Genomic DNA, 27,956 nt, shown 5'->3' with positions numbered 1-27,956 from the left:
GCAGTGTAGTACATGTGACAGAGCCCATATAAGCCTGCAAAGTGCTCCTCTGGAGCACACGGCTCTTGCTGAATCCACAGCAAAGCCTTCTCCCCTCCCCCACCAAATTCTTGGAGCTGGGGAGTAAAATGCAAGGAACATGGCAATATCATAAAACTGTGTCCAAAAATGACAGACATTTTTAATGATAAGTGACTAATTCTTAGTTTTCTGAGAAACATTTCATATTTATTAAGGGATATAATTAACCAAATGTTCAGATAATTAAAGCTACATTTTAAGAAGTAAAATTTTATTGTGTAAAATTTTATACGGAAAAAATACAATAACTGGACTTCAAACTCATAGCAAATAAAACTTTTATTTGATGGTTCAAATCACAATGCCAAAAATACATGGACATTTTAAAATTTTACTAAAAGATACTTTAGAATGCATAGTTGCAGTAAGTTACAAAAAGTCACTTTAAAATTACCTCAGACTGCAAAAACAAAAATCCTTGATGTTGTGCCTAGGCTGTATAACACCATTTATATTAGCAATTCTTAAACCATTATGGCTATAAACCATGAGCACATCCATAAAAAGAAACTATTTTCATCAAGTCAGTGACCAAATTGGTAAAAGGGTCACAATTAATGCTGTTGAGCTTTACACAGTGTTTAGGTTCCCGTTGGGGGGACCACACACAACAGACTCCCTGGACTCTCCGGACCGAATGTGCGTAAGTGATGGAATTACCAAGGTTATAATGGAATGAGCCGCCCGCTTCCCAGAAACCAGCTTATCGAAAACCAACAAGCATAATGAGGTACAGATCTCAACATATTATTTGCTTACAGATGTGTAAAATACAAGGTGCGAGTTATTCCTACAACACGTCTGAAGTGCTTCAGAATTCATACTATTTTGGTCATACTTTTTTCCAAAGGAGATTATTTTCTTTGTTTTGGCTAAATGATACACAGTAATTTACACTAGAAATAGTAAAATCAAAGAAAGCTCTGTTCAGTTTTTTAAAAGGTTGTTTCTGTGCCACCAGTTTCTAGTTTCTTTGTAAGGAGTACAATCACCTTGAAGGTTATATTTCAGACCAATTTACACATTTCTAACGCATGGAATTTGGAATGCAAGCTCACCCTTGTCACAACCATGGCATGCACACTGACTCATTCCACCTCTTTGCTCTTCTTGGAACCAGCCCCTGTCGAATCTTCTACCTCAGCTCTCCTCCCAGCACGACCCTCCTCAGAGAATCTTCCACCACATTCGCGTGCTCTTATGCGAGCTCCTGGCTGGTACAGCGGCAAGGATGGCCGGTCCTGCCAGGACAAAAGGGTAGGTCACTCTTCAAAGGGCAACAGTGCAGGAGGAAACAACATCTGTATTTCTAGGAACTGAGGATCTTATTTACCTAAAGACTATGTCTTATAGCTAAAATTCAGCCTTTTTCACAGCACTATTCCAGAGCTAAGCATTTAAAGGCAAAAAAAAACCAAACCAAACAAAACCCTGTGAGAAGAGTTTACTATGTTATTGCTCAAACCTACAACACCGAGGGAATAGTACAACACAGCGTCTTCCTCCCAGTTTGAGAGCTGACAGGTCAAACACATTCATCGCAGTGCCTCAAGTTTGCCAGGCAGTGAACCCGACGTCTGAAGCAAAATGAGGCATGGCCTCTCAGAGACGGCTTTTAGAGTAGCGAACAGTTATTAACATTCATAAGAAGCAATTTCTGAGTGGACTATTTCTCAACTGTCCCCTTTCTAAAAAGTACTAACTCATCATCTTATTCAACTGTTAGATGTGTTGGAACAAAAACAAGGATTGAATAAAGTACGTAAAAGGCAATTAAATAGTTTCTGGGCACAAGGACAGTGAAATCTGGGAAGGACTGTGTGGTTCTCAAGTCTGGGGCTGCTGTCCCAACAGGAACCACTCCTCTGGGAAGCCAGCGCTCAAGGAGAGGGAGGGAGCAAGCCCACGCCAGCTCGGCGGAGCTTAGCGCCCAGGGAGGAAGCCTCCTGCCTCAGTGCTCCTCCCTCGCCTGCCTGTATGATGGAGCAGCAGCGGCCTCAATCTTCCCACAGCCACCTGGAGCACAAGGACACTGCAACTCGGGTGGGCATGTCCCACTGCTCTTCCACCCTTCCCCACCCCTAGTGGAGGCCTCACAGTCGCCACCTGAGTTTATCAGAATGTTCTTAATGTAAGCCTGGCCAATGAGAACATAGGAAAGGGGTCAGCAGGTCCTCGTGGATCTGAACCCCTGTGTTGGCCAAGACGCAGTCTTCACTGATCACCATCTCTTGGGCCAACAGGCATAGCTCTGCTTTCCACCAGGGTTTAACATCAATGTGCATAAAATTCAAAACTGATTCTAAAAGCGCCCTGGCTGGTGTGGCTCAGTGGATTGAGTGCAGCCTGCAAACCAAAGGGTTGCTGGATTGATTCCTGGTCCGGGCACATGCCTGGGTTGCAGGCCAGGTCCCCAGTAGGGGACGTGCCAGAGGCTACCATGCATTGATGTTTCTCTCCCTCTCTTTCTCCCTCCCTTCCCATCTCTCTGAAAATAAATAAATAAAATATTTAAAGAATAAAAAATATAAAGATAAAAAAAGCACATCATAACCTGCCAGGTCTAGTAAGAAAGTAGCTATTACACACAAAGCACTTTATCACTGCTGCACTGGAGACTTAATTGAAAGGAGTCATCGTGAGTTCCCACACCCAAAGCGGTACAAGTACCCACTCCTGTTAAATAAAAAGGCAACTGGAAAACAAGTGTTCATAGGAAAAACCCCCACCAATGAGATCATGCTGGTACTTGTACCCAAGGTTAAGGCAACGTGAGAAACCCTTTACGATACAGACTTGATCAGTCAAGGGTGAAGCTAGAAAGGTGAGGTTTTTCTGAGGATCTCCCTGGTCTTTACCAGAAACATTTAGAAAATCAACATCACTGACACCACATAGAACTTGGATGGATCTGAGCGGACTCACGCCGAGTGAGAAAGCCAATCTCAAAAGGCTGTATATTCTTATGTTTCCATTTATTTAGTGTTCCTGAAATGACAGGGTCAGAGACAGAACAGGGAGTGGCTGCCAGGTCAGGAAAAGGTTGGAGGGGGGTGTGACCTGCATCCTGGGCAGACTCGGTGCCGTTGGCTCTCCTGGAGGGCAGGCTTCGGGGGACTGACAGCCTCATGGGGCCTGGCCCTGGAAGGGAGATGACTCCACTTACAGTGCTTCTCGGTGACAATGTGATCTGAATACAAATCAACCTCAATTTTCTAAAAGGAAACCTGTTTGTCAGGCTAGGTGGGTAATCTCAGTCCTCTGTTGGTTGTGCATATGTAACTTTTGGGTGTTTATGAACCATCTGTCCATTAATCACCAGTGTTAATAATGGAAAAGAAAGCTCCATGAAGTATCATTAATATTTTCCTTACTGTCATAGAGGTAAATCTGATAATATACCATTACTTATTCTCAAGCAAATGGTGTGAATGTGCTAGTTTTATGCTAAATAAAAGCTCATTTTTTCCCTGGCGAAAAGATGATGGCTGGTTCTAGTTTTCAATCTGTCATTCAGCACTTGGTGCCCGCTATGTAGACAAGAATCACTGCGCCAGCAAATACGGACACTCAGGGCAGCGCACCCCTAAGATAATGGGGGATGCGGTGCGGGTGGGCCTCTCACGGTCCGAGGGTGTGATCCTGTCCCTCAGACTTCTACATACATTTCCTTTTTTGGTGAAATCAAAAAATCTGTTTGGAAAAGCAGCCATAAGCCTGCAGAGACGTACAATTCATACTGCAGCACAGACACATGAATAAGAGACTACGTCAAATAAACAAAAGAACCTTGTTTCGCACGCTCGCCTTTCTGAGGGCCAGGCCATCCTCACTCTTCTGTCCCCTCCCTGGTCTCTCTGGTGCTTCCACAGGGATGCCCCGGTCCTGGCTCCCTGCCTTCCCTCTGTCTGAGGTGAATCCTTTCCCCAATTCCATCTCTTCTTCACTCCTTCTTGGAAACTTGTCAGACTCACAGTGAGCTCTAAGCTTTCTGCTGTCATCCAAGTGGTATTTTTGTGTTTCAAGTTCTTTTTCTCGAAATTTTCTCTCTGTTTCCTTTTGCTCTTTTTCACTGTCATTTTGTGACCTGTGATTTAATACAAATTATCAGTAACTCTATGTAAACTGCTTGTCGATTACCTGTCTTCCCTTCCAGGCCGTAAATTCCACAAAGGGCAGGAATATGTAAGTCTGCCCATCACTTTATGCCAACTTTGCACATGATGGGTACACCACAGGCATTAAGTTAAAATACTACTGAAAAGACAAATAAATTATATTAACAATATTCACTGCTATACCTGTGTGACACATATGTACTAAGTCCTATGCTAATGTACCAGATATACAGTTTTTTTAAATTCTTTGACCCCCCAGAGTAAATACACTCCCCCGCACTGCAGATAAAGTAGATGAGGCTACACACGGTCGAGTGACTTTCCCAGTGGCCCAAATGCACATCAATCATGAGGCGGAGCTGACACAGCTTAGTTTCTGCTCCACCCATAACCAAAATTAACTGAAATATAAAAATATTTTTGTATATGTCAAACTATTAAATAAATAATAAACAAGTAAGTAGCTGGTTAACTTATTTGGTTCTCAAAAGTCTGCCCCTCCAGGAACCACAGGCAAAAGTCCTCACATGCAGCCTGTGGACCCCTGCACAGAAGCAAGCAGGGCTGGTGGGACCAGAACGATCTGTATGCAAAGTGTGAACTGGTGCCAGAAACATGACAAAAGGCACTGTTGTGCCAGCAATAATATAAACGTCTGCAACACAAACCACAATGCTAACACATCAGATTGGATAGCATGTATAAATTAACTTTACATACAAAGCAATAAACCTGAATCCCCCAAAAGGGAAAGAAAGCTTTACAAAACTCTGTGTGCAAAGAAAGCAGTAATAAATCATCTAGATTACTGTGATCCTGGGCAAATAGCAGCCTAATCCTATAACCTTGACCTCTGAACTCAAATCCATTACCAGCCACTCCTGGGAACAGAGCAACCCTAGCCTCCAGGAAGCTCTGCAAGTGTCCAAAGGCAATGCATGAATCCTGGGTCAATGTGGCCCCGCTGACTGTGGGTAAACACCAAACCCATGGTCAGAGGCAGGATGAAGGCTCTATCTTTTGACAGAAGTCTCACTGGTCTTCCTCTCCACCATATGCAGAGACTGCTATGTCTGTCTTATTCCCAGAGAAGCGCTGCCCAAGCTCCCTTCATGAGCTCATGTCCTGAGCAGGCAAAGATCTAAGTGCCAAAGGACCCCCAGCGAAAGAGGGGCAGGGCTGGGAGAACACCAAGATCTACTTCTGTGGGTCAAATTCCATGAGACCAGAGGCGTGACAACTCCAACAAAGGAATTAGGGCACAAAGAATTCTACCTCTTTAGCACAAAACATTTCCAGCACCTAAAAGACTAAGTTCTCAAATTTACAATTCCATAGACAAATTGAAGGAGGTCTGGAATATCAAATAGGCAAGATATCTCAAAACATACAGGAAAATTACAAACGGATAAAAATCACATGGAAAAGAGACTGGCAAGAAGATCCTGAAGACATAAAGTGTAACACCAGAAACCCAAAGGGAATGAGAGAAGGGCATTTCCAGACTTGAGGCTGCAGACTCAGTGGGTTACCAAGTCCCTAGCATGACCAAAGAGAAACAAAAACATGGACAAGTGTTCAGGAATTCCAAGAATGTTATGAAATATATGCACCCAAAGAGACAATGGCTATATGAGCTGATGACAATCCTGTGATGCTTAATGTGGTCAAAGAAGTGGAAGCGCGGGCTCACTTTTCCCTGCGCTCCTCCGGCAGGCTGTCCCAGGGCTTGGCCTTCCCGACGGCACAGCCAGGACAGGCGTCCCAGTGTCCGTCTCCAGCATCAACTTCCTCTCCTGGTTCTTTTGGTTTCTCAGTGGCTGCTTCCTCTCCCTTTTCTGGTTTCTTAAGAAGCTAAGAAATTATGATGTTAGTAAAATACCACTTTAAGAGTATATAATAAAAGAGGTCATTTAATAAATAATTACATATAGCAATATGAGTCCAAATGTTTGAATAGCAAAAAATATAAGATAAAAGTCCAATGAACAGGTTTTTGGTTAAATACCTGGGGCAACATTCAGTCAATGAAACATATGTGTGAAAATTGATTTAGGATAATATGATGGCTCAATGTTTGTTATTAGTGAGTAAAGGAATGTTACAAAAAAGAATGATTTGATTTCTATTTCTACGTTGATACACACACAGAAAAATGTCTAGAAGTCTTGCAACACTGTGCTAACAGGGATTATTTTTAAGTGGCAGAACTGAAATGATTTTCTTTCCTTTTCCTTACAGGTTCTAGTTTTTTCTAAAATAAGTATCACTTTTATGATAAGGGAAAAGGCATTTTTTAAAAGGTTCCTTTATATTAGTGACCTTTAGGATGGTTTGAGAGTTTCCACAACACTTGCTACTCCCTTTCTTAGAAAAGACTCAACGGGCTGCGACGGCGCATTCGTGCGCCTTTCATTGGGGCCTTCAGCCCTGGTCGTGCCCCTACGCAACTTTTCACTCTCTGAAATTTAGGTAGCACAGGTAGTTTGTAGAACATAAACAGAAGATCTACTTCTGAGAATTCTGTTCTCACTCACAAAAGTAAACATTTTCCATTGAAGTATACCAAATTGTAAGCAGATACATGTGGACTAAATGAGTTCACTAAAAAAAGAAACAGATATAATGTTCGGCAGCAGTCCCCAACATTTTTGGCACTAGGGACTGGTTTTGTAAGACAATTTTTCCAGGGACCGGGGTGGGTGGGGGATGGTTTCAGGATAATTCATGCACATTACATTCAAGCTCACCTCCTGCCCAAGCAGCCTGGTTCCTAACAGGTCACAGACTGGTACCAGTCTGCCACCTGGAGGCTGGGGAACCTCTGATGTAAGGCAAAACGCTAATGCTGCTTCTCATCAAAGGTATGCATTATGTTACCTGTGTGTACACGGTTATTCCGTGAATTTAAACATTTCTTTCACATAACTATCAACCTTTTTTTTTTTAATAACAAAAGAAACATGTGCTTTCAATAAATGCAACTGAAGGCGGTCTGGAAGTGCAGTAGTATGCGTCTCCACCCATCCATCTGACAAACAATCTGTGCACCTATGCACTGTTTCTACTCGAAATCCTTCTGACACCTGGCGCGTGGTGGCTTTTCAAACACCACTTCCCCAAAGCTTCAACACAGGCTGCTGTGCTGTGATTCAATCTGGCTGACACTATCTACCTGGAATTAACGTCAGATCCCACAAGACTGTCCCCACTTCAGATGCCATTCAAAAATCCCAGCTTGTCGCTGGTACTTCTGACTGAATGGCTACAAATTTAGGGGATTCCTGAATGAGACTGACTCATGGAACTCAGGAGAGTGTTTCACTCACTACTACTGGTTTATTATAATGGACACAACTCTAGCACAGCCAAATGGGAGAAATGCACAGGGCAAGGAGCAGGGAATGATTTTGAGCTCCCACAGCCTCTGCAGGGACACCACCTTCCTGGCACCTAATCTGTTTACCAGCTTGGATGCGCTCCAAACCCTACAGTATAGGGAATGCCATAGAGGCCCCATTACACAGGATTGATTCCACCTCTGGCCACTGGTGACTGACCTCGTCTCTAGCGCCACTCCCCTCTCGGGAAGTCAGGGGGTGGAGCTGAAAGTTCCAACCCCCTAACGATGCCTTGTGCTTCTGGTGACCAGCTCCCACCCAAAGCTCTCCAGGGTATCGGCCACTGTCACCGCATTATTGCATAGAAGACACCTTATCACTCCATGGAGATTACAAGGGCTGTAAGACTGTGTGCCAGGAAGCAGGGAAAAAGACCCTGTGCTAGGTGCTAGGAATGTAGCTGTGAATAAGAGACAAGTGCCCACCATTAAGGAACTCACACTTGACATTCTAGCTGTGGCAGTGGTGGCTATGAGGTAGAAGACTGGTGTATGCAGTGACAAAAACAGAATGCTGCGAACAAGATAACCTCAGGTGGTGTGAAGTGCTACGAACCACATAAAAGGGCAGAAAGATGTGGGGGGAGAGGAAGAGGAGTGATTTCTCAGAGCGGGTAGGGAAGGCCTCTGTGAAAATAAGACAGGAACAGAGACCAGACAATGAGAAGGAGTCACTTATGAGAAGGCATACGTCTTAGGGAAGAGCTCACTGTGGAGAAAAGCAAGCAGAAACCTCAGGTGAAATTAGCCTGGCGGGGGGGAGGGAAGGAGGGAGGGAGGAGCCAGGGGCACATGACAGAGTTGGGGGAAGCAGCTGCCCGTTCCGGAGTGGTTCCTGGAGTGGTTCCTGGAGTGGTTCCGTCCAGCCTCATCTGTGCTCCTTCTATGTGCCTGTAACCAGGTCTCAGAGACACACATCTGTTTTTAAAGAGCTTCTTGTAAAAGATCACACAAGGCTTTTTAGATAATGTAATCTATCCTATATAATTCATATATTCAGGAACTTCACTTGTAACTTTGGTACCATAAGCTCCTCCTTCAAATTAAGCTCACTGCTTTGTTTTAGTCCTCACAGGGAAACAAAAAGCTGCTGGGGTGTCTTGACTTGTATCACATTTGTCTTCACTGCGAAAAATAGCCGTGAGCACATCTCTCTGCCGTTCTACTTTTAGGCTATTAATACAAATTTGTTTGGCATTTCTTCACCAACTTTGCTTTTCAGAGTTTTGTTTTTTAATTCTCCAAACCATTCATAAGTCAGAGGTCCCCAAACTGAGCAAAGATGCTTACTAAAGGCTAAACTTGTAAACCTGGGTCAGATACTCTTTGGTCAGAACTCCAGATACTCCAAATGCCAGAGGCTGTGACTCCTCACACCTGGGTCTGCCCCGCTGCTGAGGTTTTGTTCTCCCAGATCTGGACAAGACTAACTCTTTCTCTTGCTGTGCTTAAGTGCTGATTTCTCTTTTTTTCTATATGAAGGATCCTACATTTACTTTACTGACTTAAATTCATTTTTATTTCTTTCACTTATTTTGGATTTTAATTTCATTCTCCAAACTGAAAAAGTAAAATGCTATACTTCAAATACTTGAAGTCTTACTTAAAATTATAGTTGAAATTGTAGGTTACAAGTTTCAGTGATTCCGAAAAACTCGCAAAGCTGTTGACAAACGTGCTTTGGAGAATGTCAAAGCATCAGGCACTGAGTGAGCTACTACTCTGTCTGGAAAGTAACACGAGAAGGCTGGGCAATATTCGCACACCTGTGACCGTAACATTTGCATTAAATGTACACCTACTTTGTCTCTGGCCATGACAGAGCTGAATTTCTACAACGAGAAAGACATTTCCTGTAACATCGGGGTTTTGTTTTATTTGTTATTTGAGATTGGTGGGAGGGGGGTCATATGCTTCTGGCCACTGAAATGTGGGCAGAGCAATGAGCCATTTCCCTGTGGAAGGTTTAAGGACTAGTATGCAATCTGCTGTATTACACGTTCCCCACCTTGTTATGAAGATTTTAGAAATAAATGCTAAGATGGAGCCTCCGTCAGCCTGGGTCACAAGATGGCTACAATGGGTAATGCGCAATGGACAAGCGACACGAACTAGAACAGAACTTGAGTTTTACAAAACCAGTGAGATTTTGAGACTGTTTGTTACTGAGGCATAACCTAAGCAGTCCTGACTGATACAAGTGCTGATGTGTTTTTGTAAGAATATCGTTAAGAAAGTATTCCCTCCATTGTTAGTACACCCAATATAGGAGAAACTTTTAGAAGCAAAGGCACAGAAAGACCTTGCTTCCCTGGAAGACCTGGCACGTTTTCTCTCCACGAAAAATGAAAACTTTGTTTCTGATTAACTTTTCTGTTTCTGACTGCTGAGAATATCAGAAACTAATCTTGCCCTGGCTGGTCTGTCTCAGTGGATTGAGTGCCGGCCTGTGAACCAGTCATCAGTTTGATTCCTAGTTGGGCACATGGCTGGGTTGTGGGCTAGGTCCCTGGGTGGGGGGGAGCATACAAGAGGCAACAACACGTTGAAGTTTCTCTTCCTCTGACTCTCTCCCTTCCCCTTTCTAAAAATAAATAAATAAAATATTTTTTAAAAGAAACTAATCTAAGGTGCAATGATGGCAACTGTGATCGCTTCCTCATCCTTTTCCTTTCTATTCTCTCTCTTCCCCCAAGTACCGACCTTTGATTTTTTTCTTTATATCACACAATTTTAATGAATCCCAATAAGGCACCTTATACCCTTCATGGAGTAAGGGAAGAAGCATGTAAGGGCTGACTCCCATTTGGGACAATATATTTTACACGGAGAAAAGTTCCTCTACACATGAAACCACCTTCCTAAATTAGTACATCAGCCAAAGAAGAAACTGGGCAAGAGATGTAAGCACCATTCTACGAGAAACCCAGTTCTATGCATCAGCCTTCATCTAGCAAGGCCAGTATACACTGAGCCCCTGGTTTTCAAATGTGTGTCTTTCAGTCAGGAAATCTTTTTGTCAGAAGAAAATGTAAGCAGGAGCCCGGTCTACAACACCAACACCTAAACGTGGGGCTCCTCCGGGGGGAAGCACTTCCCCCGCCCCAGGAGGCTGGTCCCCCTCCGCACATCTACCCCCTCAGCCCCTCCAAACACAGAAAGCCCACGGAAGCTGCGGGGCTCAGGGACGCTGGAGAACTGCTACTATGGAATAGAGAAAGGAAACGAAAACAAACAAACAAAAAAACCCTCACAAATTGAAAATGTTCTTTTTCTTCTAGAAAGCAGAAATACTTAAAAGGCATAATTAGGATAGCAGACCTACTTTTGGAAAAAAGAAGTGAAAGGTCTCCTCCAAATTACCTTAATCCTTACTTCTTTCTCAGCAGTTTTCTTTTGTTTTTCTGTTTCTTTTCTCTTACATTTTTCTTCTTCTCTTCGCTTTCTTTTTTCTTCTTCCCGTATGCGTTTCTTTTCCAACTCCCTTCGCCTTCGTTCTTCTCGCTTCTCTTCTCGAATTCTCTAAAGAGGTGGAAAAGTATGTATAGGAATTGTCAGCACAGATGTGGCAGAAACAGGCAGGATATTCATCAAGTAAAAGGTTAGACATACCTGCTTTTCTAATTTCCTGTTTTTAATGTATTCCAAAAGAGGTGTGGTTCTTCTAGCTAAAATAAAAACATTGTATTTCAAAAATAAGATTTCTTTCCTTGTTTTTAATGTAATCTTTAAAATAATTAATGTAAGAACACTATCATTTTTACATTTACATAAGCATATATTGTATTTTGAGGGATTCGATTCCATCACTATAAAGTCAAGTAATTTGAAAATACTGACAATTTTACACACAGCAGACATTTAATTCCTGATTCTTAAAGATGTCATAGATCACTCAACAAGATGGTATAAAAGCAAATAAGCAAAATGAGTACAATGCATTAAACTTCCCAAATGTTATACATGCATTAACTTCGCAGATATTTTAAATCATTACATAACACTTATATATTCACTTTGATTCAACACATATTCTGGCAATTTCTTCTTTTTTGGCTTTCTACACAACAGTTTTAAGCAATGAGAGTTCATATATTTTCTTTTTTTAAGGATAAGTATATTTTAGAGATTTGATTTAATTACTTTTTTTAGAGAGGGGAAGGGAGGAGAGAAACAGCAATGTATGAAACATCAATGTGTGTTTGCCTCTTGTGCACCAACTGGGGATCTGGCCTGCAACACAGGCATGTGCCCTGACTGGGAATTGAACCAGCAAACTTTCAGTTTCAATCCACTGAGCCACACTAGCCAGAGCTCTTATAATTTCTCACAATATATACTCCATAAATCAGAGTAACCAGAGGTAAAAGTTTAGAATATAACTCCATATGGCACTGCTGATCTAAAAATTACCAACTACTCAGGAATAAATGTCTCCGCGAATTCAAAGCGGATCGTCAGCTTTCACGTCCTTGACCTACCTGACCTGACCGGGATGTTGGGTGCCCAAACACGTGGCAGGCCTCCAGGAGCTGCCACCACTCCCCTCACCCCGCCACCTGCCGAGGGACTGGCTCTGAGAGGTAGGTGCTCCCTGCGGCAGTGGTGAGGACTCAGGAGAGCAGGCGGAAGATAGTTTGGGTCTACTGTGGAAGTCTTCAAGACCTCAGATTAAGTGAAGAAAGGAGGACTCCTTGGATGCACCTGAAGACGGACACATTTCCAGAATTCTGAGGATGGGGAATGAACCAGAAATAACAAGAGAGCCCCTGGCCAGGGGTTCCTAACTTGGAATTGAGGACTCCTGAAAATCCCGATGGCACCGATCAAATGGCATCTGCCAGGGAGATCTGCCCCAGGTTCGCAGCCACGGTGAGGAGCTGGCACAGCGCAGATACTCACGTTTCATCACAGGTGGGGAGGGGGCAAGAAGAGCCTTCTTCCTTCCTGGGTGGCTCCTTTGTTAAGCATGAACTCTGGCCTGAGGTTAGTTAGCACAGCTGATGCACTTCGTAACAGGCAAGTCACCCCAAATCTGGGAGGACCCTGCCCTGCACTGTGGAAGTTCTGCCAAAGATAGGGCTGAGAAGAGCTAGCTGGGTGGAAGAGCTGAACCAGCCTTTCCTTCTCTGCAACAAAACACCTGCCTTGTTACCCCCAAAGAATCAATGTGAGGGAAAATGAGACCCTGTACAAGAAAGTACTTTTCAAACCTCAGAAGTGTATTATTTATTAAATAGAGGACACACGACTACGTAATGTACTAATTTAACCAACAGTGTAACTGTGACCGCCTACAGAGAGCCACTGCATAGCAGACATTGTCACCACAACCTTTGAAGAAATAGAGAATCTGAGGCTAAGGATGAGGACATGGGGTTGATAGAGCCTAGGACTGTTTGCTCTAAAGACCCTGATATGCCACTGCACTAAGCTACAATTTCGGAGCGAATTACTATTTCCATTTAACCCTCACTGCTTACCCCTTGATCATAAGAATCCACTGAAGGCCAGAATCTAAGAAAAGAAAGAAGCAATTTGCCATGATTTGCCTGATAAGAACGCAAATCTAAATGGACAGAAAAAGGAATTACAGAAACAACGCTTGGTAGCCTCATCCTGAACCAGAGGATTCTCAGTCCCACTCATTCACTCAGTAAATTGTTACAATGCATCTACTGTGCACCAGGCCTTGAGAATGGGTGAGGGAGGGACTTATCCAACCTCTGCAGAAAAGCTGCTGGAAACTCATGGAAGGCATGTGCCTGACCACCAAAGGGATGTCCCAAAACTGCCCAAAGAGAAAGATCCTGCCACTTTTCTTCAGCTATCCTATAAGAGGATATTTAAACAAAGTGGAAAAGAAATGGGAGGAGGGAGGAAGGCAAGTTCTATAAACTTGCTGCCTTCTTTTGAACATGTTCTACAGCAAAATCTGGATTTGCCCCTACTGCCATCTCTCCCCACAGTCTTCCTCATCTCAGCAACAGCTCCACAATCCACTGATCTGCTCAAGTCAAACTCCTGGAGGCTCTTACTTCCCACATCCAACCCATCAGTCGGTCCTGTTAGTTCTACCTCCCAAATACATGCCTCATTCGAGCAGCCTTCCCTGGACTACAGCCAGAGCTTCCTAACCAGAGGCCTAGCCCCTCCTCCTGGCATCCACAATCCATCATGTATAGAGCAAGCAGAGTGACGGGGAAAATAAATCAGACCATGTTACTCCCTCAATGGGTTTGGGTGTTCCATAAATAAAATCCAAAGCTCTTATCACCAAGCCTGGCATGATGGGCCCACCTGCCTCTCTAGCCACTCTGCTCCTTGCCCTCCATGTGCCAATCATACAAGCATCCATCCTGCTCCTACAGCCAAAAGTGCCAGCTTCCAGACCTTGCACTTGGAGTTGCCTCTTCTGGCATCCCTTAGCATAGCTGGTCTCAGCTCAAATACAGGTTCAGAGAGGCCTTTCTCTGTATCTCACTATCCCATTTCACTACACTGTACCACGTATCACATAAGGAAGTGCCCTGGCTTTAAGACTGATGATTTCTGCCTGTGTATACCACAGCCATGGCCACTAGAAGGGCAGCAGCATGAGGGCAGAGGCCTTGTGTGTCCCATTCATGTTTTGTCCCCATACCCAGGCTCAAAGTCAGTACCCAGTCAGAATGTCCTGAATAAAAACGAGCAAATGCATCCTAAGTACACCTTAGTAAGTATTTACTTTAGTGATTAAAAATCCTTTGAGCTACATATTAAATCAGCCACTATACAACATAAAACTTCTTTTTTAGACTAATGAAGAATATTTTAATAATTTTAACCTTTCTTATTAATTTACTTAACATTTATTGAATACCTAAACTTGTCCAAGCAATGTACTTACTATGTGCTGGTCTCGAAAGACAGAAATATAGTTCCACTGGGAGCGGAAGTGGAGAGGCAAATAAGAGAGTTTGTGCAGAGACAGGGGAAAATAAGACAAATTATAGACTTCCAGTCAAGATGGAGGTGTAGGTAGACATGCTTCGTCTTTTTGCACAACCACAGAAACAATTACAAATAGACTTTGAAACAAATAACACCCAGAACTGTCAGAAAATTGAGCTCTATGGAAGTCCAACAACCAAGGATATGAAGAAGTCACATTCATTCAGACTGGTAGGAGGGGTGGAGTCACGGAGACAGGCAGAGAGGTGCAGAGACATGGTGTGGTGCAGAGAGGTGGCCCAGGCAGTGGAATGAACAGTCCTACATTCACATATGGTGGAGAAAAATTGAGAGAAAGCCCTGGTTGGTGTGGCCCAGTAGAATGAGTACTGATCTGCAAACAGAAAGGTCGCTGGTTCGATTCCCTCCGGGGCAAGTGCCTAGGTTGCTACCCGGGTCCCCAGCAGGAGGCCCGTGAGTCGCAGCCAATCAATGTAGCTCACACACGTCAAGGTTTCTCTCCCTCTCTTTCTGCCTCCCTTCCTTTCTCTCTAAAAATAAGTAAATAAAATATATATTTTTTAAATTGGGAGGGATACCTTGGGAGCAAGTGATCTCAGCCCCAGACCAGATGGCACCACCCAGGGTTCCAGCACCAGGAAGATAAATCCCCATAACTTCTGGCTGTAAAAATCAGCGGGGGTTGGGGTGGCAGATGAAACAGCCAGATTTTAAGGAGACTCCATTTGAAAGGCCCACATGGACTCAGAATGTATACAAACCCATCCACTCTGTGATTCAGCACCATGGCAACAGCTAGAAGGGTGCCAATTGAATAGAGGAAGTGGGTGCAATGACTAGAAATGGGGCAAGTGAGGCAAACCTCCAGAAGCCAGGCAGAGGCACAGTCTCCACTCTGAACATACACCCCACACAGAGCCACAAACTGGTGAAGCCAGCTGCCCCTAAGGCTCTGCCCCACACAATTTACAGGTGAAGCCTTTTCTACAATAGGTTGCACTAAGACATGGAGTCAAAGCAGCTCTACTAATACAAAGAAACAAACACAGGAAGGCTGCCATATTGAGGAGACAAAGAAATATGGCCAGATGAAAGAACAGAAAAAAATTTCAGAAAAAAAAAAAACTAAATGAACAGAAATAACCAAATAAGATGCAGAGTTCAAAATACTGCTGATCAGGATGCTCAAAGAACTTGCTGAGTATGGCAATAACATAAAGGAAGAAATGATTACACTAAGTGAAATAAAAATCTACAAGGAACCATTAGTGGAAGGGAGGAAGCCAGAATTCAAATGGACTATTTGGAATATAAGAAAGAAAGAAACATTCAACCAGAACAGCAAGAAGAAAAAAGAATTTTTAAAAAATGAGAACAGTATAAAGACCCTCTGGGATATAGCCAAACATACCAATATTCAAATCACAGAGGTGTCAGAAGGGGAAGAGAAAGAGCAATAAATTGAAAACTTGTTTGAAAAAATAATGAAGGAAAACTTCCTCAATCTGGCAAAGGAAATAGACATACAAGCCCAGGAAGTACAGAGAGCCCCAAACAAGGCTGTACCCAAAGAGGACCACACCAAGACATATCATAATTAAAATGCCAAAGGTTAAAGATAAAGAGAGAATCTTAAAATCAGCACAAGAAAAGCAGAGTTATCTTCAAAAAAGTTCCCATAGAATATCAGCTGATTTCTAAAAGGAAACTTTGTAGGCTAGAAGGAACTGGCAAGAAGTATTCAAAGTGATGAAAAACAAGGACCTACAATCCAGATTACTCTATCCCACAAAACTATCATTTAGAATGCAAGTGAAAGATAAAGTGATTCCAAGACAAGGTAAAGCTAAAGGAGTTCATCATCACCAAACCATTATTACATCAAATGTTAAAGGGACTTATTTAAGAAAGAAAAAGAGCCCTGGCTGGTGTAGCTCAGTGGATTGAGCACAGGTCTGCAAACCAGAGGATCGTGGTTCAATTCCCAGTCAGGACACATGCCTGGGTTGCAGGCCAGTTCCCTGCAGGCCAACTCCCAGCAGGGGATGCACAAAAGGCAACCATACATTGATGTTTCTCTCCCTCTCTCCTTCCCCTCTAAAGATAAATAAATAAATAAAATCTTAAAAGAAAAAGAAAATCAAAACTAGAAACATTAAAATGGCAACAAAACTAGAAACATTAAAATGGCAACAAATTTACAACTATTAACAAGTGAATCTGAAAAAACAAAATAAGCAAATAAGCAGAACAGGAACAGAATCAGATATGGAGATCTTATGGAGGGTTATCAGCTGGGAGGGGGAAGGGGGAGAATATGGTAAAAAGTGCAGGGATTAAGAAGTATAACTGGTAAGTACAAAATAGACAGGAGAATGTTAAGAACAGTAATAGGAGCCCTGGCTGGTGTGGCTCAGTGGATTGAGCACCAACCTGTAAATCAAAGGGTCACGGGTTCAATTCCCAGTCAGGGCACATGCTTAAGTTGTGAGCCAAGTCCCCACTAGGGGTTGTGCAACACGCAACAACACATTGATGTTTCCTTCCCTCTTTCTCCTTCCCTTCCCTTCTGTCTAAAAAAATAAATAAATCTTTAAAATAAATAAAATATTTTTTTTAAAAAAAGGACACTATAGGGAATGTAGAAGCCTGAGAACTTATATTACATGATCCATGGACATGAACTAAGAGGGGGATTGCTGGAGGGAAAGGGGTACTGGGCCAAGAGGGGCAAAGGGGGAAAAATTGAGATGACTGTAACAGCATAATCAGTAAAATATATTTTAGAAAAAATAAGATAAATTATCAACAGTGTAATATCCTATTGTGCAATTCTTTGTGAGAGAGCAGGAGGTAGACAGGGAGGGGGAGGATGGAGAACTGGGACTTGAGGGGCAGCCTGGCACGGAGTAGAGAAAGACAGAAAAGAGAACAGTATAGGTATGTTGGGAGCCACAGGCAAAGTGCCAGACCACAGAAAAAGGTAAATTCTTTGTGTCACCTCTTGAGTTTCTGGGGACTGCTACTTGGAGATAACCAGTTCTAAAATACACCACTTGCAGGCGTAGGGCAGAAGGCCTGGTTCAAACCAGATTCAGGGCTCTGGCTGGGTTTATCTGCTCGTTTGCTTGGCTTGTTCAAGAAGCTCGACATGTTTTTGAACAGCAGCAAGATGACCTCATGCTGAAGCCAAGCAGCTCGTTTCTGTGATTGGTCTTTGAAAAGATACTGACTTCAACCCTGAGATGTAACACTCTTTCCCTAATACAGCCAGGGACAGAGCACTCAAATGTCTTTTCTACCATTTGTTCATCACAACTTTGAAACAGAATGAGTGTAACCGAAGCTCCCCCATCCACAAACTTGGACTACTTTCCCAAGCTGTCGTCTTGCTATCCTTTTGTCAAAACTAGGAAATATTCTTTGTTTCTGCCAAACCTTCCACAAGTATCAATTTTTATGAAAATCATGAAAAACAAGAAGTAAATACATACCCTATGAATACATCTCAATAAAGTAAAGGAAAGAAATGAGCAAAACAGACCAATAAGTTCTCTTGTCTTTGCCTCTATGTCCCCCAGAAGAGTTTCGGGATTGGCACTAGTTTTTTCTTCCTCCACAAAGTAAGTTTCTAAAAACTTCTTATATTCTGGATCTGTAATTTAAAAAGAAAACAAATGTATTCATCCCCATATAAAGGAAAGAGTTTTTTTTTTTTTGATTAGTGTATTTAATTTGGTAGTTTCAGAATCCAGCCTTTGGAAAAGGACTTACCATTGTCAATGCTTCCAGTCTTGGTATCTTTTTTCTTTAGCTTCTTTTTTGCTATCTTCTGGAATGGAGCAAACTCTACCACTGCAGGATATTCTAGGCCTTTAACCAGAAACAAATTGGAAAAATCACTCTGAAATTCTACTATATTCATTTCAGAAAAGAATGATCTAGTGTTCAGAACGAAAGTCATAAGCAACTCATTTTGTTGTTGTGTGGGTGGGGGGAACATACACATAGAAATGATCACTAAGAGAGTTTGCTATGTGCTTAATCAACAAATGGAACACTCAACCTCTGCAGTGCTACACACACCCACCAAGTAATCACTTTTAGACTTGCCAAGAATGACCAGGTGACTATGCTATGGTCATTCTCTCTTTACCTGGAAGACACACGCTGCATTAGTGGGGCATGAAAACATTATGCCAGTCAGAAAAACACATACTGTATGATTCCACTTCTACGAGGTTTCTAGGGTATCTAAATTCATAGAAACAGAAACTAGAAGGGTAGTTACCCAGGGCTAAGGACAGGGAGAAATGGTCAAAGTTATTGTTTAGTAGGTACAGAATTTCAGATTTACAAGATGAAAAGAGTCCTGGAGACTGGTTGCACAACAATGCAATCACACTTAACACTACTGAACTGTACACTGAAGAAATGTGATGGTAAAATCATGTGTATTTTACCATAATTTTAAAAAAGATTTTATTCATTTATTTTTAGAGGAGAAGGGAAGGAGAGAGGGGGATAAATATCAATGTATGGTTGCCTCTTGTGAGTCCCCTGCTGGGAACTGGCCTGCAACCCAGGCATGTGCCCTGACTGGGAATTGAACCTCGATCCCTTAGTTTGCAGGCCCACAGTCAATCCACTGAGCTGTATCAGCCAGGGCTTTTACCACAATTTTTAAAAATTCTTTTAAAAAGAATTACTAATTAAATGAGCACTTACCACAAGTATCAAATAGTTCAAGCATTAAACTTGCTTGTATTCACAGCAAACATCTCATGGCCCCAGCCTAGGCACCCTTTCACCATCTTTTCTAGTTTGTGACCCCTCAGTGCAGGGGAAGAAAACACTTGTCAGTATGGGGGTGGGGTGGAGTGCAAAAAGGTTGGCTGGTGAGAGATGCACAGGAAACAATATGCTGTTAAAAGTGCACAGACATGATAGCAGCAAATGCAATGGCTGTCAGTCTGACAGTAAAGGAGAAAAAGAAAAAAGAATATCAAAAAGCAAGACACAAAAAGTAGCAAATTGGAAGCATTTAGATAGAGGTAAATTACATAGTCTCAGTAGACAATGCTATGAAACACAGTCAAAACCTGATGTTTAGTATTATAATCCCCTCCCTCCATGACATTATCCAGAAATGGTATGTCATAAAAAATACTGTTTAGGAAGACTCTAATATAAGTGAATAATGTATTTTATAAAATTTTTATCAAACATGGGTAAAATAATTTAGTTTAGAGATATAACAAAGTAAAGTTCAGCCCTGGCTGGTATGGCTCAGTGCATCAGTGAACCAAAGGGTCACCGGTTTGATTCTTAGTCAGGCACATGCCTAGGTTGCAGGCCAGGTTCCCAGTAGGGGGCACGTGAGAGGCAACCACACATTGATGCTTTTCTCTCTCTCTTTCTCTCTCCCTTCCCCTCTCTAAAAATAAATTTTTTTTTTAAAAGTAAAGTTCACTTATCCAAAAAACTCATTTACTCATTTATATGAAAAACTTGAATCTCCAATGATAATATATAAATAAGTTGTCACTATTACATAATTGCTAGGATTCTTTCATTTATATATAATTTTAATTTTTTAACAAAAGCACGCATTACAATCATAGCAGCATGGTATAAATTTATGCATCACTTACGAGATCTTTTTAATTAAAACTCTCAAATATTCCAGCAAAACAATTAATTTACATAAAGATTGTAACAAGAAGTTTAAAAAGCAAATAACCCAACCTTTATTGTCAATGAAGATATATCCATCAAAACGATCTCTAAAAAGAAGAATGTCATCAGGATTTCTAAAATTAATGTATGCTCTTGAGTAGAGATGAGGATAAAGACTGAAATAAGAAATAACAGAAGAATGGTTAGTAAAATATATATGACTTCTTTAATTTGGCCTTTTTCCCCTTGTCTGGGAAACTACAACAAACTACTTCAGATAAAACTTCTATGCAAAAGATTCATCTCTTAGTAAATGACAACAACCTGGATATTCTTCAGCAAAAAGAAAAAGACAAACAGAGAAAACATTAACTAGATCTTTTTAATGCCTTGGGAAAGATTCTTTAGGTTAGTTTCTCTACTGCATGGTTCTCAGGCGAGGTTATTCACAAGTCATGCTTCATCATGCATCATGGCCGCAATACAACCTAGTTATAATTCCTTCAGAGAAGAAAATGTTATATTGTAAAAAAGATTCTGTACTGATTTAGGGACCATTTTCAGGTGTTAGAAAAGTAGTTACTGCAGCACATTGTACACACAGGGTCCACAAAGAACCAGGGCTTTCTCTGCTCTCTCACAGCTGCCAATTTCCTTCACAGGCAGGAACTTTCAGCCCCATTTCACAGATGAGAACACTGCTCAGAGAAATTAGGTATTTGCAGAGGGTGCAGTTAGTGAAAGGGTGGGACTGGGATTCCCAGCTGAGTCACTCTGGGTCCAGTGTCAGTTGTCCTTCAACTATACCACTTTTCCTAAATTTTAGTCACTGGAAAATCATCTTTGTTTTTTTAACCATACCTATACTTACCTGTTAGTGGTATTTTTTGTTGAATAGATTAACATATTTTACTTCGATGTACTTATTCAAAAGGAAAGTTTTTATCACTACCATATTGAGAACTCATGATACTGAAGATAAAAAGAATAATAATCATAAAAACAGTGAAAAATCATAAGTCACAGCTGAACTGTCACCAATTGAAGGTCAGTGCTGACCTTCAACACTGAAGGAGATTTTAAAGTAAAAAGTGTTGCCAGAGCCATCTATCTACCAAGTTGTAAAGGAGAACTAAAAAAGATACAACTTGAGGGGGGTGGGGTGGGGTCTAAATGTTAGTTATGGAAGGGACCACAAGGTGGCTTCTGGGGTCTGGAATGTCCTGTTTCTTTATCTATTGTGAGTTACATGGGCAGGTTCAGTTGTGAAAACTCATCAGGTTAAACATCTATTATTTATTCAATTTACTCTATTACATCTTAATACAGTTCATGTTAAAAAGCTACATGAAATAAAGCTTGTTGATATCCAAAACCAAAAATTAAATAATATGTTGTTAGTTGGTCTGGTGGGTTTTCATTTTTTTTCTTAAGACCATAGTGGTATCAGTAGAGGCATACTGTAAAATCTGTTTTAGAAGTATTTCATGACCAGCCTACTTAGAAACAACTTGCGGAAATAAAGGGCTGCACTGATGTTTGGGAACATGTGGGAAATAAGATGGAAATACAGATGTCTTATGTTATCTATAATGATTTGCCAGAAAGTGACCATGCCGAGATGGAAATACAGATGTCTTATGTTATCTATAATGATTTGCCAGAAAGTGACCATGCCGCTCAGATCTTTAATGTTGGCAAACGCCTGCTCACCTGAGATCCGCAGTAAAGAACTCAAAGTAATCGTGTGCGGGGAGCGGGTGCAGATGCTCTTCCAGCTGCTCCTTGGTGAGGCTGGGGGGAAGGCGCCGGATAACCACCTGCGGAAAGGACGCTGGCTGGTTTTATTTCACTACTACTGTATTAAGTGTTAAGCTTTAACGATTTCAACGCTTGGTGACCTGTGTTTATGCTCAGAGGAAAAGCTAAACCAGGAATCCAGCAGAAATACACATTTTAGAAAAGGTTCAGGAAAACACACATGAGAACATGGCTGCCAAAAGGGTAATGAAGGCTGAATAACTGAAAAAGGATCTGTGAGGTCAGAAAAGGCTGTGCATAGCAGTTCTTTTTCATGTAATTATTTCATTACTACCAGGCATCTGTTGGCACATCTGATCCCAAGGTAAAAAATAATGCCTTCTCCTACACTCTCCTGCATGCTAGGCCACATTAGAAAGTAAGACCTACACAAGGAATGTGTGTACGTTGGAATGTTTTTACCAGCAGCAGAAAACCAACGGTGCATTTGTTCTTACTGCTAAGAGGAACTCCACCTGCGGTGGACACCTTTCGCCTCAAGCCCACAGTGTCTACACTGCAAGCCCTCTCCCTCCACGCCATCAGACTTCCCAGGCATCAGACTTCCCAGGCATCAGACTTCCCAGGCTCTCCACCTTCTGGCTTCTCTGGACCTTAGAGGATCTTCACCTAGCCGCACCACCCCGCTTTCGTGCCCCTCAAGCCCAGGTCCTGGAGAATGTGTACTGCTAGTACCAGCACTTCTGCCCTAACGTCCACTTCTGCAGGCTGAAAAGAATTTTCTTCCTCCCCAATCAGAAACGAAAACGTCAGAGTGCGCCGAAAACTGTCTCTGGCGTCGAGATGTGCTCTGGACAGGGCTGCGTGGATGCTGTCCGCGGTGCTGATACGATACGCCATTAGTGGCCCCGCCCACCAGCCCGTGAAAGCACCAGTCTGAGTCCCGCCCCTCCACCTCTGATCCACCCCTTGCCCTCGCACATCCCGCCCCTCACCTCATCCCGCCTCCATCATAGTTTGAAACGCGACTTACGCCCGCATCTCCAATTCTTACCCCACCTCCGCCTCAGTGAGGACCGTACTCTGGCTTTTGGCGCGCACCACCATTTTTCGCCGAAAACTCTCTTCCTCTCCAGCAAGTGTTGCCTACACCATTCTGCCCACCCGGCCTCTTTCCCCTCTCGGATCTCTACTATTTTCCGGAGTTTGCAGGCCCCACCCATTCTCGCCCCGTTACACGCTGGGCTGGACCTTCCACCTTTCGCGAAGTGTGCCGGCATCACGCCATCATTACCTCGCCTCCCCCCACCACACCACCCCGGTTTCTGGTCTCACACCCACCTTGCTCAGAACGGTCCTCTTCTCCTCGCGAGGTTTGCTTGCGCTGCCCCCACAACTGGAGGACAAGGCTGGCGGTGCCCCTGCCTCTCTCCGTGGAGACTCCCGGCGGAACTGAACTTCCACAGCCGAAGTCCTCTCCCTCCCGCTCTGGCCCCTCACAGCAACGGCCACCCCGGGGCCGGAGGCCCCCTCCTTCTCCGAGCGCATTCCGCACCTCTGCGGATCCACCACCGCCTCCCGTCTGGGCTTAAACTTCGCGAGAACTGGAACGCCGAGGCCCCCACTGTCGCCCCCGCCCCCTCAGTTCAAACACCGCCCGCTGCCCTATCCCTGGTCCGCATTGCTCCAGGTCCAGCACCCAAGTTCTTTGCCCAAGACCTACGAAGCCACACCCTCAACACGGGATTGGAGACACCCGGGGATCAGTGGTCTTAAGGTGGGCCGGTACGCCTGGTACCGCCAGTGCGGAAACGTACGGTCAGGTCACCGGAAGCAGTGGTCTGGGGCAGGGGAGGAGGGGGTGAGATGCCGGGCTGCCCTTGCTCTCCTGCAGCCTGGATTTCAGAGGGCCTCGGGGCAGAGAAGGCGTCAGCAGTCACCAGGAAATACCGGACCAGAGGACGTTTGGCTCCAGTAGGGGCCTATAATAATGCTGCAGGGCTGAATCTGTTTCCCACAGAGAAGAGCAAGAAGCCCTTTGGCTAAATGTTACGTACACATGCTTAATAAACTATTTAGTTACTATTTTTCAAGGAAATCTGAACATTTCACCAGAGAATAGCCATTCCACTTATGAAAAGCCAGGTGGCTGAAGAACAGCACAAATCGGTGTTCCTACATGGAATAAAATTAATGAACCGGAGTTGAGAGCATAAACGGCTGATACAAAAGGTTCATTTCTGCTGTCTTTAGCTCAGTTGTGAACATTTACTACTGTTTGGATGGTGTTCTGGCTGGAATAGAGTAACCAACAGCGCAGATACACGATGTTCACAAAACAGGACTTAAGGTTTTCAAGTGTAATTTTGACTGAACTTTTGGGGGGCTCTCAATGGGACAGCAACCAAGCAAGGTTCATATTTATTTTTCGTTTACAAACATACAGGCAGTAACACTTTTGGTTTTCATAATTTATGGATGGAAGTTCTTCATTTTTAAAAGCCATGTGTTTTCACGATTTTCTATTTTTTCTTTATGCACATTGGGCATACTTTTCATTCATAGCACTTCCCCCAAGAACATCAAGTATGAAAAAAGAAACTAGAGAGTCGAGTAACTGAAACTGAGGCATTAAAAGGTCAAGGGAGCCGATGGCTGATAATAGAAGTAAACCTAGGCCAAGGCATTCAGTGAACATCTTGTAAGTCCAAAGGTATCCCACTACAGACAGTTTTAGAATTATAAAGTGGCACAAACTATGAATAGATCCAGTGTTCTTTTTTGTCTCAAATGAAGTCGGTACAGCGAGCCTAGTTATGCTGATCAGCTCTGTCTTATCTGTGATAAAAATGAAAATGTGGTTGCCAGACAAGAACTTTTAATACATAGTGAGTGAGAAGTAGGAGAGTGGGCTGACGGTGAAAAACATGAAAACCATTCATTTGAAAAATGTGAATATTTCAGCAATCTTTGAATACAAAGCACATATTTGGATTATCTTTCTAAAAAAACTGCTCTCCATTTATTTGCAGGTCTTCAATCTAATTTCTAAGTATCATTTAGATTAAATGATCTAACGGTATCTAATTTTAGCTCTTTAGTGATGTTTCTAGATAACAAAAAGGATCACATGTCTCACACCTCACTTCTATTCTTAGTGAAGTACTCTTGCTCCAAGGGACCCCCCCCCTTTTATTACTCAACTAAATAACACCAACATTATCAGAGAAAAGAACTCCTGACCTGAGCTTCTCAATAAGCCCAATCAGACACAACACCTTGTAATCTTTCTCATGTCCATACTTTAACCCCACCACTATGAAGCTACAGGTTATGCTATGAAGCCCTGTCAGCCCATCCAACTACCAGTCAACCTGGCTTCATTTGAGATGCCCCAGAATCTTGAGCATAGCTCCATTAACCAGTTAATTATATCATGTAACTAGTATGAAGGATGAAGGCTATGCCCTGCAACCCCAAACTGTGCCCTCACTTACGTAGGAAGTACATCTTTATCCAACTGTGTGCCCAACTCAGGCCTGCAGCTGGCACTTATAGGTACTCATTGTTTGTTGGATCTGTGCAAGGTCTGTCCAAAAAGTATTCATCCATGTACTATGAAAAGTAGAGACATCTATTGAAGAAGATACAAGAAACATTGAACATAACACAATGACACCTCAGTGTCCTTCAAAGTAGGCTCCTTAGGACCTCACAGTTCTCCCAGCATCTCTTCCACTGTCCAAAACAGCAAAATCCTTTGTTGGCATCCCATTAGCTGTCCCATCATATTTTCCTGAATCTCATCAATGGTCTGAAATCACTTCCCTCTCAAAGATGATTTTTGTTTTTGGAAAAACCAGAAGTCACAGGGTACCAAATCTGGGCTGTAGAGGAACTAAGTCACGTGGTGATTTGATGTTTCACAAAAAAACCTCTGCATGAAACATGATGCATGAGTGGGCATGTTGCCACGATGAAGCTGCTCTTAGCTGCAGCTGTTTTCGTTGTAATGCATCTCTCAACCGATGGACATTGAATTAGTACTCCTTACTCATTATTCGAGCTGGAGGGGTGTATTCATGGTAGACAACACCTTCCCACTCAAAAAAGTTAATATGGTCTTGATCTTGATGTAACTTTGCCACACCTTCTTTGGGCATGGAGAACCAGGTAACTTTCATTGGGATGACTGGGCCTTCGTTTTGGAATCATAGCTCTAGACCCACCATTCATCTCCGGTTATGACCTTCTTGAGGAAATGTGGTTCATTGGTAGTAGTTTGAATCAATTTATTAGCAACTGCAGTAGGATGTTCCTTCTGCTCTGGTAGCAAAAGCTGCGGAACAAATTTTGCCACATTTCATGCCAAGAACCTGCATCAAAATTTCTGACACAGGAGTTTTTGGAACCCTGCATTACCTTTTAGTTCTCACACTCTCAGATGCTGATCTTTGGTGATTGCATCCTGTATATGTTCAACATTCTCAGGTGTTCTGCTTGTTGCAGGCTATAGGGAACCAGTTCACCTGGCCATGGCAAATGTAGCCCGGCCCTGTCAGAAAACCAGCAGGCACAAGTCAGCACACAGGAGCCAAACCCACAGATCCGCTTTCCCATGGGAAACCAGGCCTGCATTATACCTAGGCTGCTTTGAGGCTTCCTCTCGCTAAAACCCCCTCACCTAGTTGAAGCAGCAAATTACTGCATAGCTTTAATGCAACTTCCTAAAGTCTGTGCTAATTCTCCCAAGGACAGAGTGTAACCAGACCAATCACTCTTATTGTTCCCTTGCATTTGCAACATTTCTTTCCTTGTTGACCTGTAAGAAGTAATCAGTAACATCCTTTCCTTTGTTATCTGTAAAAAGTAACAACCTAAAGCAAACCTGAGCATAATGAATGAAAACCGTCTTTAACATACGCTATTAAAAAACAACAAAAGCTTGTCCAGGCAAGAGTCAGGGGTGCTCTCTCTCTCTCTCGGAATGGTCACATTGTCCCTTTTTCTCCACAGGACTTTGGTAGTCCGTGTGAATTTATTCATTGCATCCACAACAGCATGGACACTGCTGGCCAGAGTCTGCATCAGCAGGCCTTTCAGAACATGGATCACTTTCAACAGATTCTCAACCGTATCTGAAGCGTTTGTGCCACTCTCATTTGTGCTGCACTCACTGCATCATCCCCCTAAGCCTTCTGAATCATCTGACTAGTTTCAGCGGAGGAATGTTCAAGCTTAATGCAAAATATGATGCAGATTCGTTGCTCTACTTGTTCATTTTGAATGGGATGGCCACAAAGTACACCTGCTCACTCAATGGTGTCTACCGCCCCCACTAACTAGTAAAGTCGTCATTGTTTACACATGCATGGTCCAGTCCACTCTCCTTGGCTGCCGGGTTGTATTGATGTCTTGCAAACTGTTCTCATTATATCAATAATGGCTGCATGTTTTTCCAGACAAACCTATTTCTTGTCAACCGATCCAGCAAAATGCCCAAATTTGGGGTTTTTTTTCCCCTAAGTAACAGACACCACTGTCAATTTTTAAAGACTCTCTGTTTCTGTATTGCCTGTTATCACAAATAAAATTCAGAGAAATGGATTCACAAAAATGAAAGAATTTTGCAATTCAGGTTTGTTTGCTGTAATTACTTTAAATAAAATTATATAGTGCAAATATCAAGATATAGTAAATGAAATACACTTGGCAAATGATTTTAGATGAAAGATAAAGTCATTTAGAAATTATAATTTCTAGATGAAATCATATTCATTGCTTATGATTTTAGATAAAAAAAATAAATAATCATTTTGAAATGTAGCTTCTGCTCTGGCTGGTGTAGACCAGTGGACTGAGCACAGGCTGTGTGAACCAAAGGGTTGCCAGTTTCATTCCCAGTCAGGGCACATGCCTGGGTTGCAGACCATGTTCCCAGCAGGGGGCATGCGAGAGACAAC

General features: G+C 42.7%; 1 protein-coding gene across 5 annotated transcripts; it reads right to left on the bottom strand.

Moving 5' to 3' along the window:
• Window positions 1-342: 342 nt before the first annotated feature.
• On the bottom strand, window positions 343-23,776 carry UPF3A (UPF3A regulator of nonsense mediated mRNA decay). Of its 5 annotated transcripts, none has more exons than XM_037042104.1 (10): window positions 23,335-23,776; window positions 21,946-22,052; window positions 20,302-20,408; window positions 18,328-18,426; window positions 18,098-18,208; window positions 11,212-11,267; window positions 10,963-11,121; window positions 5,893-6,053; window positions 3,871-4,168; window positions 343-1,322 (listed from the first exon to the last, which is right to left on the bottom strand). In XM_037042104.1, exons 1-10 carry the CDS (start codon window positions 23,539-23,541, stop codon window positions 1,170-1,172), a joined length of 1,458 nt encoding a protein of 485 aa, XP_036897999.1. In that variant the 5' UTR covers window positions 23,542-23,776; the 3' UTR covers window positions 343-1,169. The 5 variants fall into 5 exon arrangements, with proteins under 5 accessions (XP_036897999.1, XP_036898001.1, XP_036898002.1 ...); XM_037042106.1 differs by having other exon boundaries at window positions 10,975-11,121; XM_037042107.1 differs by lacking the exon at window positions 3,871-4,168 and having other exon boundaries at window positions 23,335-23,774.
• Between the last annotated feature and the right edge of the window lie 4,180 nt (window positions 23,777-27,956).

Source organism: Sturnira hondurensis, unplaced genomic scaffold (genome assembly GCF_014824575.4).
Source record: "Sturnira hondurensis isolate 20B ecotype Veracruz unplaced genomic scaffold, ASM1482457v3 Scaffold0003681, whole genome shotgun sequence".
NCBI lineage: Eukaryota > Metazoa > Chordata > Mammalia > Chiroptera > Phyllostomidae > Sturnira > Sturnira hondurensis.
The sequence above is the reverse complement of the archived record's forward strand: the minus strand, read 5'-3'. Positions and strand labels throughout refer to the sequence as shown.

Bases quoted from the DNA above. Each gene is read 5' to 3' on its own strand.
- UPF3A (XM_037042104.1), bottom strand. From the start codon at position 23,541: ATGCGCTCGGAGAAGGAGGGGGCCTCCGGCCCCGGGGTGGCCGTTGCT. The intron at 18,427-20,301 runs GTTGGGTTATTT...TTCTGGTTAAAG, and splicing joins TATCTTCATTGACAATAAAG to GCCTAGAATATCCTGCAGTG. The intron at 11,268-18,097 runs GTCTGTTTTGCT...TTTTTATTTTAG, and splicing joins AAAGACAAGAGAACTTATTG to CTAGAAGAACCACACCTCTT.